Source organism: Calliphora vicina, chromosome 2 (assembly GCF_958450345.1).
Source record: "Calliphora vicina chromosome 2, idCalVici1.1, whole genome shotgun sequence".
In the NCBI taxonomy this organism is placed as follows: Eukaryota; Metazoa; Arthropoda; class Insecta; order Diptera; family Calliphoridae; genus Calliphora; species Calliphora vicina.
The window spans coordinates 99,623,008-99,634,335 of record NC_088781.1 but is presented as its reverse complement, the minus strand read 5'-3'; the positions used below and the strand labels follow the sequence as shown (position 1 = coordinate 99,634,335).

Here is an 11,328-nt window from a genome sequence, read left to right as displayed (position 1 = left end):
TTAGTGGTACATTAGGTTCAACCGTGTGGTTATTATTCCATTTTGAATACACTTTCCTTGATTTACAATGTTTAACGGTGTCATGTAAACTTTTAAACATAACTCTGTTAACTCAACTGGTTTGTGTCTAGGGTTATAAATTTCGAAATTTGGGTTCCTTTGGGAAATTTGTGGGTTCCTCCCTCCCCAAAACGATCCGATAAGAAGGGATTTTTGGAAATTCGAACGTTTAGGGGGTAAAAAAGGGTAAAAACGGGTAAATTCGGTAACCTTATATCTTCAAAACTAATAAAGATACAAAAAAACTTAAAATAGCATGTTACTCCATTTAAAAAATAAGCTGACAGGTGTTTCGTACTTTTTGGAAATTCGAAACTTTTAGGGGAGAAAACGGGTAAAAACTGTATTTTGGTACTTTTTTTGCACCCTATGTATCTTTTAAACCAATAAACATAGAAACAAATTTTAAATCGTATTCTTTAATTAACAAAAAATAAAAAATATAAGTTTGGTACTTTTTGGAAATTCGAACCTTTAAGGGATAAAAATTGTGTTTATTTTTGGTACTTTTTCATAAAATATGTTTTTCTATAATTTGACATAGACATACGAATATTTTATTATGAGCTCCCACCACGTTACAGAAATTTATTTGAATGAAATTGTACCACCTCAATGGGGATAAAAAAGGTACCAAAAAGGGGATAAAATCGGTAAAATACATTATATTTGAAATTATTAAGCCAATTTTGATAATTTTTTTAACGTTGGTTCCTGGATTCATACAAAAATTAACTAACAGGGTGTTATTTGGAACTCGAGTGCCAAGGTGTATATTGGGCCAAATCCGGGTAAACAGTTTGGTACTTTTTTTAAAACATATTTATTCTTGGGCACATTAACACAGATTTTAATATTTTGATACATGCCTGTAGCATAAACAATTTTGGTAAAATGGAATATTTTTAAATTTCAAACTTGAGGGGTGTTCAAGTAAGAAAAGGGAAATTGGTACTTTTCTCCTAATGGTACTTTTTTAACATTTTAAATTATTTCAGTTATCGACATTAAAGTTAGCTGATATGTATTTGAGTGAAGTTAGTGTTAGGAATAGGGGATAATATTTAGGTACCAAAATGTGTGAACTGTACTATAGGTACTTTTTTGTTCTTCTAATGGTACTTTTTTGAAATTTCTATAATAATGGACTTAGAAACATGAAATTAAACATATATGGTCATAAGTGAGTGAGAATTCTAGGGGGAGACTTTTTGGTACTTTTTCTTTATTGGAATAGTACTTTTTGTAATTTCTTCACCAATGAACCTAGAAACATGAAATAAAGCTTATATATAAACCGAGTGAGTGGGAAACCACAAGTGTGGGTTTTTTGGTACTTTTTCTATATTCTAATGGTACTTTTTTGAATTTTCTATAACTATGGACTTAGAAACATGAAATTAAGCATATATGGTCCTAAGTAAGTGATAATTCTAGGGGGAGACTTTTTGGTACTTTTTCTTTATTCGATTGGTACTTTTTGTAATTTCTTCACCAATGAACCTAGAAACATGAAATAAAGCTTATATGGAACCGAGTGAGTGGGAAACCACAAGTGTGGGCTTTTTGGTACTTTTTCTATATTCTAATGGTACTTTTTTGAATTTTCTTTAACAATGGACTTAGAGACATGAAATTAAGCATATATTGTCCTAAGTGAGTGAGAATTCTAGGGGGAGACTTTTTGGTACTTTTTGTTTATTCTAATAGTACTTTTTGAATTTTCTATAATATAATGGACCTAGAAATATGAAATGAAGCGTATATGGTTCTAAGTGATTGAAAATTCAAGCGGATACTTCATGGTACTTTTTGTTTATTCTAATGATACTTTTTTTAATTTTCTATAGCAATGGACTTTAAAACATGAAATTAAGCATACATGGTCCTAAGTGAGTTAGAATTCTAGGGGGCGACTTTTTGGTACTTTTTCTTTATTCGAATGGTACTTTTTGTAATTTCTTCACCAATGAACCTAGAATCATGAAATAAAGCTTATATGAACCTGAGTGACTGGAAAACCACAAGTGTATACTTTTTAGTACTTTTTCTATATTATAATGGTACTTTTTTGAATTTTCTATAACAATGGACTTAGAAACACGAAATTAAACATATATGGTCGTAAGTGAGTGAGAAGTCTAGGGGGAGGCTTTTTGGTACTTATTCTCTATTCAAATGGTACTTTTTGTAATTTCTTCACCAATGAACCAAGAAACATTAAGGCCCTAATTTTGTAAAATACGTCACCAAAGTGATATTTATGTGCAAAGCAAAAACAACAATTCACACATTTCAAAAATTTGATTTTGTTTTATGTACAAATTGTGAACCAAACAAACGCACAAAAATTCAAGCGTTGATTTGCCTTTCATAATTTGAAAATTGTGTACACAAAACAAAAACAAATTTTTAAAATGTGTGAAATGTTGTTTTTGCTTTGCACATAAACATCACTTTGGTGACGTGATTTACAAAATTAGGGCCTAAATAACGGTTATACGGACCCGAGTGGGTGGGCAACTACAAGTGGGTGGTTTTTGGTACTTTTTCTATATTCTAATGGTACTTTTTGAATTTTCTATAATATAATGGACCTAGAAATATGAAATTAAGCGTATATGGTCCTAAGTGATTGAAAATTCAAGCGGATACCTCATGGTACCTTTTGTTTATTCTAATGGTACTTTTTTTAATTTTCTATAGCAATGGACTTAAAAACATGAAATTAAGCATACATGGTCCTAAGTGAGTTAGAATTCTAGGGGAGACTTTTTGGTACTATTTCTTTATTGGAATGGTACTTTTTGTAATTTCTTCACCAATGAACCTAAAGCCATGAAATTAAGCTTATATGGACCCGAGTGAGTGGGAAACCACAAGTGGGGGATTTTTGGTACTTTTTATATATTCTAATGGTACTTTTTTGAATTTCCTATAATAATGGACCTAGAGTTTCTAAAAAATCGAAGAATTTCAAAACCGCGGTTTCGGTTTTAAAAAATTAAAAACCGATCGGTTTCGGTTTTGTGATAATTTATTAAATCTTAAGTATTATAGAAACAAAATTAGTTGATAATATAGGATATGATATACAAATCTAAAATTCAAACTTGACGGGTTATGGTTTAGTGAATGCGAATTTAAAAGTGATAATCAATGGTACTATTTCCTTATTGCAATGGTACTTTTTGAATATTTTATAATAATAAACCTAAAAATTTAAAATTAGGAACACATTTTGCATTTTCTATAATAATGGACCCAGAAATATGAAATTAGACATTTTCAATTAGATTCACAAAGTGAGACTTGACTATTTACTATTTCTTTCTTCTAATTGGGGTGGCGAAGCGCACCGGGTCAGCTAGTTTTAAATAAATTAAAAATTTTGTTAAAATGACTGTAAAGTTTTTTTGAAAATGTATAAAAGTTTTTTAGAGGCCGAAAATCCTCTGCCATGCACAAAAATGAAGAAGAGCAGGCATTCATTGTTAATTGATATCATATATACACAAAAATGCCAACAATATGTAAGCAGTGGAGCCAACATTTTTGAAAGGCAAATATTTATTATTAACAAATGAATAAAAAATATAATATTTTCAAAAAAACATTGAAATTTAATAAAATAAATATAAATTTCTTTTAATGTATGTAAAAATATTAGTTTAAATTAAATCATTAACAAAAAATATATGTATGTATTTATAAAAATGTTCACAATAATATGTTGAAGGTCTAAATACAAAAAACACTAAAAATAGTAACAAAATCACCAAGATGGTTTTTTGGTTATTATTTTAAAAACAGCTGATACGATCTTACGGAAAAACTAACTACAATATAACAGCATTCAGAACGGCACAGAACAGAAACGTTACAGAACACAAAGACTAATGGAGCCTTTATCAACAATATTGATAGCATGCGGTTGATTATCATTGTTTTTGGGTATGGCAACACTGAATGTTGAAGCTGCTTACATTAACATCAGAAGCTCTAGAATTCGAATATACGAGTTTTGACCGTTGCAGTAGTCAATGGATCCTAAAATGAAGCATCGTTAAGTAAAGACATCGACTGCATTGCCAGTGTATACTTGTACACAGTGATGCCAAGTGTAGGGAATTTTCCCTTTTTGTAGGGATGTTTTTTCCAAAATTTTGCATGTAGGGAAAAAGGGAAAGATTTCTTACTTTTGTCGATTTTTTTGCAATAGCAATTTAAAACTATATTATTTCCAATTATAAAATTAAAACATATAAAATTTGTTTAAGTATATCATTAGAAATTCGTAAATCTGGTATAATATGAATGAACTAAGTACTAATGTGGCATCTTTAATATCATCACCGCTTTGAAACTATATATTGATTCCCCTTTTTACAGTATTTGACATTTCCTTAAAGAACTAGCTGCGCTGATTATTTTTGACCACTACTAGAGTAGTTTCTACAATAAAATTTTTGAAGTAAACACTTCTTTGGTTTTGCGCATTTTTTGCAGGTCTCTTCGATTTTGTGGCACAATACTAAATTGCGTTAAATCAAATCCAAGTAGACATGCTAATACCCAAATGCACAAACAAAATCTTTCAAAAACATAAACCCGACATGTCCCCGAAAAAACAATGATTTTTTTCTTTGAACACAACTTAAGTAGTTGTTCAAAATTGAAAAAAATAGTGTAGGGAAAATAAAAAGTGGGTGTAGGGAAAAATGGGATTTTTTTCATAAGCGTAGGGATTTCTGAAAAAATCTCCTGGCATCACTGCTTGTACATTATAAAGTGTGTGTATTTCTTTCGCTTTAAAGTTCATTAGGGGTTATCACAGTAATCAGTATTTAATTTGTATTTTTATAAATGTACATATGTATGTATTTATTAGCATAGAGGAACATAGAGACGAAACGTAATTGTCAAAAACCTAACTCTTGCAACAACAAAATACATGCTAGTCAATGTATTTTGTTTTTGCATCAAAGATATGATTTGTGGTATTTTTATTTGACAAATCGGAGTGTCTCGTCTCTATGTTTATTAGCATAGGGTAACATAGAGTAACAAAACCCTAACTCATGCAACAACAAAATACATGCTAGTCAATGTATTTTGATTTTGTATCAGACATATGATTTTTGTATTTTTGTTTGACAAATCGGAGTGTCTCGTCTCTATGTATAATTCTCTATGTTTATTAGCTTAACCCGTTGCGCTTCGCTACCCGTATCGTAGTAAAATAACAAATGTGAAAGGATGCAATAAAAAATTAAATTAATGTAAATAAAGTATGTGTATTTCTTCGAATTTATAAACGTGTATAAAAACATTGAGTGACTATTTAAATTGCTGCTGTACGTTCTAAATAAATAAAGAGTTGTTAAAATTTTAAACTACTAAACTGCATTTATTTGTAATCAAAAGTATCCGGTTTATTTAAAGGAAATAAACCCCCGTTTTTAAAAGATAAAAACGTAACAATATTAATTTTTTTCAAACAAAAAAAAATTAACTTATGGAGTAAAGGATGTAAATGGTATACCTCTGGCAGCTAATTTTTCTGAAATCCATGGCCGCAAGTATGAAACATTGGCATAAACACCAGGAACATTATCTTCAGCACATCCAACACCCCAGGCAACAATACCGGCTTGGTAGTAACGACCCTCAATACCGGGTATGGGACAAACCAATGGAGAACCACCATCACCTTTACAAGTATCCTTATCCTTTTCCCCGCCAGCACACAAGAAACTTTCATGCAAGTTGAAGTACAAGCCCAGGCGAGTGTCACGCAAGTATTTTTGACAGGTGGCTTGAGGTACTACAGGCAAATCAACTTTCTTCAATATCACTGGATATTTAACCTCGCGACCTAATTTGTCTTTACCCCAGCCAGTGGCAAAACAGCGGCTATGATCGAAGTTGGCATTAGGTTCGGGCAAGCAAATGGGGCGAATATTCTCTTGCCAAACAAAAGGTTCCTCCAGAATAAGCAGGGCAACATCATTGTATAAAGTACCTTTGTTATATTTCTCATGAGTAATGATCTCCTTTACTGGCTTGTCAACATGAAGAAGAATTTCATTACTGTTTTGGGTGTCCCATTCACCACCACGCACAACCAATTGATGGGGCTTACGTTTGATGACACAATGTGAAGCGGTCAATACAACATTTGGAGCAATAAACGAACCGCCGCATTCGTACATGTGAATTAATTCACCACCAGAATCTAAGTTACGTAGAATGGCAACAGTCCAGGGAAATTCAGCAAATTCAGCAAATTCAGAATCGTTATCAGTGTCAAAAGCGATCTTAAAGCCAAAACCTTCATTGTTACGCCAGCCACAACCATCGTGACGTTGTTTGGGATAGGGAGGAATAACGGATTCATTTTTCTGTAAGTATGAAGATTGAAATATTTTAAAAAGTTTGAATACAGAATAAAATTATTAATATTAAATTATGAATGTAAAAAACAGTTATGGAAAAATTCAATTATTGCGGATTTCTTGAAAATTTAAAAATACAATTGAGTCGCTATATTTTCGACAATTTGTAGGCGAACTGAATACGGTAAAACTGAATATGAGACTGAAATATTTCGCTAACAGTACGATTTGTCCAAAAATTACTTCTTCAAATTTCGTAATTTTAAAAAAGTCTTTGCTTTTAAAAGTGTAGATTATATCACCTAATTTCAACAGAAAATTATGTACGTCGAATAATAATTTAGGTCCACATAATATGAAACTACTATCTCACCTTATTGGGAATATCACAGCAAATTTCACTATAACTACAGAGTTCATTCATGATACGATTAGTAATAAGGGTTTCACCGGTAGTACTGATGGCACCATCAACGCACAAATGTTTGGGAACACATTCCTTGTCCACGCCACATGATCTGTAGCCACCCGTTTCGCTGCGTTGATCCAAAACAGTAGTTTTTGTTGGTGTAGGTTGGAACCTTTGAGTTGTGGTCTCCACCAGTGTGTTATTAAAAACTAGTCGAATTAGATCGTCAACTGAAAGTTGCGCACAAGTGTGAGCAGTTAATAAACTGAATACTATCAATGGCACTTTTGCCGCCATTGTTTGGTCTGTACTGAAAATATAAAAAAAATCAAGGGACAAATTTAAGTTTAAACAAGATTTTAGTCTATTTTAGACTACTTATACATTCTCAAATCGCTTTAAAGTTCGTTAAGGGTTATCACTGTAATCAGTATTTAATTTGTATTTTTATATAGGTATTTATTAGCATAGGGTAACATAGAGACAAGACAAAATTGTCAAAAACCTCAGTCTGTTGTCAAAAACCTATCTCTGGCAACAACAAAATACATGGTAGTCAATGTATTTTGTTTTTGTATCTGACATATGATTTGTTGTATTTTTGTTTGACAAATCGGAGTGTCTCGTCTCTATGTTTATTAGCTTAACCCGTTGCGCATCGCTAACCATATCGTAGTAAAATAAAAAAAAATGTAAAAGGATGTGATAAAAAATGAAATAAATTTATGTAATTAATAACGCCAGTTTTTAATTGTATACTGCAATAATTTTGTATGTTTTTACAGTGTGCATGTTTCGATCCAGCCTAGATATAATAGTCAAAATAACACACACGAAGTATCCACTGAATGTGGAACGGGTTACCCAACCTGTTCCAATCCCCTTCACTTTAAGATAAACACTGGCAACAAAACAATTTAAACGAAGTATGAAAACTCAAAATAATCGACCATTCATTATCTTTGAATGTAAGGAAACATCTCCCCTGTTCAGCTGTTTTTAATCGCAACTACATAAATACTTACAAACAATCTTAAAAAAATAAATCTGAAGATTTCTGGAACGTAATACTATTCTTAGGTTATATTTTTTAATCGGACAGCAGAGTAACAGTTTGGAGAAGGCCAAACACTGAATTGGAAAAGTGCAATGTAGTAAACACTGCCAAACATAAGGGGTCATGTTGTGGGGTTGTATGATTGCATCTGGTGTAGGAAACTTAGTTTTCATAGACGGTTCAATAGACAGTGTATCTTAATATTTTAAAAGAAAACCTACTACAATGCGCTCTAAAGTTAAAGCTTGGGAACGTTTCTATTTTCAACAGTACAATGACCCCAAACACACAGCCCATGACGTCCGAATGTGCATTATGTTCCCCACATTCCACGATGGGGCGAATGACAGGTTTTGAGGCAAAAAGTCCTTTTTTCAAGTCAACCATTTAAAAAAATAACGGAATTTTATATTTAACACTTTGAAACATTAAAATATTAAACAATTAAAGTCAGGTGGCAACTCATGGCGACATGCCGAGATGCCATGTGTAGCTTTGCTACATTTTCCGACATTCAATCATAATGAAACAACAAAGGAACTTTAGTCGTCAAACAAAAACTTTTAAGATTATAAAAATTCTGTAAAATGGAAAACACTTGTAAAGGTGTGTAAATTAAAACGTTATTGAAAATTTCAAAAAAAAAGTTAGATGTAGTAAATAATTTTTTGTGTCAACTTGTGTTGTCTTTTTTGTGAAGTTTTTCCGTCGTCCGTATATTCTTTGGAATAGAACTTTGTTTATCCGAGCGTATCCGTGAAAAAATATATGTGTGGGGAAAGGTAATAATGTGTACTATAATATTTTGGAAAAACCATCTGCCGCTGTTTATAAAAATTTATTTCCAGATAGCGTATAACTTAAAAATTTAGATATTTATACCCTAAACCTCCATAGTGGGGAGGGTATATTGGGTTAGTGCTGATGTTTATAACGAGCAAAAATATTGTTCCAACACCCACCTTATGGTGTACCAATCTGCTCAGGATCACATTCTGAGTCGATTAAGCGATGTCCGTCCGTCTGTCTTTCTGTCAATGTAAACCTTTTAATCAAACTACAGGTTCCAATTTTAAAGAAAATTCGACAAAATTTGATACAAGCATTTGTCTTGTCCCAGGGACAAAGCCTGTTGAATGTGGCTAGAATCGGTCCATTATTTCTCCTAGCCCCCATACGATTGCCCTATCTGAAAATAGTTAAGCTCTCATAAAAATCTTATTTATATAGATATCCAAACCGAATTCAGCACAAATAAGTTTTATATAAGCCGAAATCGCACCACCAAATTTTGTGTCGATCGGTCTTTAATTAGACATAGCTCCCATATAAGGCCCATGACGACATGCCGAAGGGATTCTAGGGAGCATAATATAATGGATGTTTTTAACAGGGCCCTGGATACTTCTGACCCGTTATTATCAAGCATATATCTGAAAAATCGTCTTTCAAATAAGAGAAGTTTGCAGCTTCCAAGAGAAGTTATTTCTCTTTTAAAGATTCCTGAAATCCCTGAGTGTCAACTGCCAAGTACGTCAAGTGCAGCTATAAGTTGGTGTTAAGACGTGAAATAAATGTTTTGTAACTCAAGACATACAATTTTTGTGTTAAAACATTTATTTTGATAGATATCCCACTCGCATCCCACTAAGGGACTAAAAATATCTTAAAGGAATGGACCTAGGCTTTCTTTTGAGCAAAAAAAAAAATTAAAAAAGGGCCCATATTGGAAAAAAATGTTGATTTTGCAAAAAAAAATTAAAAAATTGTATGTCTTGCGTTACAAAATATTTATTTTGATAGATATCCCACTCGCATCCCACTAAGGGACTAAAAATATCTTAAAGGAATGGACCTAAGCTTTCTTTTGACTACAAAAAAAATTTTAAAAAAAGGGCCCATTTGGAAAAAAAATCGTATTTGCAAAAAAAAAAGTCAAAAATTGTAAGTCTTGAGTTAAAAAATATTTATTTTGATAGATATCCCACTCGCATCCCACTAAGCGACCAAAAGGGTCTTCAAGGATAATATCTAAGCTTTTGTTTGACCTAAAAAAAAAGATTAAAAAAGGGTCCATTTTGAAAAAAAAAAGTCAACAAAGTTTTTGATTTTGCAAAAAAAGTCAAAAATTTTATGTTTTGAGTTACAAAATATTTATTTTGATAGATATCCCACTCGCATCCCACTAAGCGACCAAGTAGGTGTTCAAGGAAAATATCTAAACTTTATTTTAAGAAAAAAAAAAAAAAAAAAATTTTAAAAAAAAGTCAAAAAAGTTTTTGATTTCGGAAAAAAAATATTAAAAATTTTTTATTTTTTTTTTTAAATATTTTTTTTCGAAAGATCGAAGAAATAGCTATCTATACTATTTGGGACACATTTTGCTAAGAACAATAGGTAATAAGTTACATGGATAAGAAAAAACCCCTGTTTGACCAAATTGTCAAAATTTTACCCCCTATAACTCAGAGAGTTCTCGACCGATGTTGTTGAAAAATTGTGTCTGAGTTACTATCCAATAGAGCTAACCTTGGTGCAAATTTCATCCCGATCGGAAGACATCGATTTCAAAAGTTGGTTCACTTGACATGAAATTCCCCATATACATATTTATAAAGTAAAATTGTTTATTTTAATATATGTAGGTAACATGTTCTGTCCTTGATGATTCCCGGAAGATTTGGTCCATTTCTTCCTGTTTTCAAAGGTCAGTATTCTTGACCATTCAACAAAATATTGTACAATTTGAAAATCTAAAAAAAACATAAAATTGTTAAAATTTTTTAAAAATTCGTTGTTATTTATCTTTTCAGTTAGTTGAAGATACTCACCATTGATTCCCAGAAGATTTGGTCCATTTCTTGCTGTTTCCAAAGGTCAGTATCCTTGACCATTCAACAACATATTGTGCAATTTGAAAACCTAACAAAAAACATAAAATTGTTAAAATTTTCAAATAATTGTTTGTTTTTTATCTTTTCAGCTAGTTGAAGATACTCACCATTGATTCCCGGAAGATTTGGTCCAATATTCGTTGGTTTCAATAGCCACTTTTAGAGGTTGTACAGGTCAGTGTTATTTGGCATTTACAAACATCAACCTCAAAGAATTTTCCTACAAAATAAATAAAATATTAATAATTTATATTAATTACATTTTTTAGAGCTTACCTTCCTTTTTGTTGATGTTTCGGACAACTGGGAACCATCATCAGTCAATGGCCAAGATATTTCCTGTAAGTAAATAAAACAAGCCAAATACAAATAAAAACAACATTGGAACACTTTTTTTATTGTACAAAAACATACTTACCACACAAATGTATCCATTATTTTATCTTTCTTCCGTTTTTTCCATAATTAAAAAGATAAATATTTTTTTAAATGAAATGTTTGTTTTATTTA

At 31.4% G+C, this 11,328-nt stretch overlaps 1 protein-coding gene and 1 long non-coding RNA gene across 2 annotated transcripts; one reads left to right on the top strand and one right to left on the bottom strand.

Moving 5' to 3' along the window:
- Window positions 1–5,440: 5,440 nt before the first annotated feature.
- On the bottom strand, window positions 5,441–7,189 carry LOC135950308 (phenoloxidase-activating factor 2-like). The gene is made up of 2 exons (XM_065499852.1): window positions 6,832–7,189; window positions 5,441–6,464 (listed from the first exon to the last, which is right to left on the bottom strand). The coding sequence occupies exons 1-2, from the start codon at window positions 7,162–7,164 to the stop codon at window positions 5,577–5,579; spliced, it is 1,221 nt and encodes a 406-aa protein (XP_065355924.1). The 5' UTR covers window positions 7,165–7,189; the 3' UTR covers window positions 5,441–5,576.
- Window positions 6,415–10,992, top strand: LOC135950309 (uncharacterized). Its single transcript, XR_010575942.1, has 3 exons — window positions 6,415–6,466; window positions 10,738–10,800; window positions 10,908–10,992. It is a non-coding gene; the product is annotated as an uncharacterized LOC135950309 (long non-coding RNA).
- The last annotated feature ends 336 nt before the right edge of the window (window positions 10,993–11,328 follow it).

Excerpts from the sequence above, each read along its gene's own strand:
- LOC135950308 (XM_065499852.1), bottom strand. The coding sequence starts at position 7,164 with ATGGCGGCAAAAGTGCCATTGATAGTATTCAGTTTATTAACTGCTCAC. Across the intron at positions 6,465-6,831 it reads GCTGTGATATTCCCAATAAG|AAAAATGAATCCGTTATTCC; the intron begins GTGAGATAGTAG and ends TCATACTTACAG.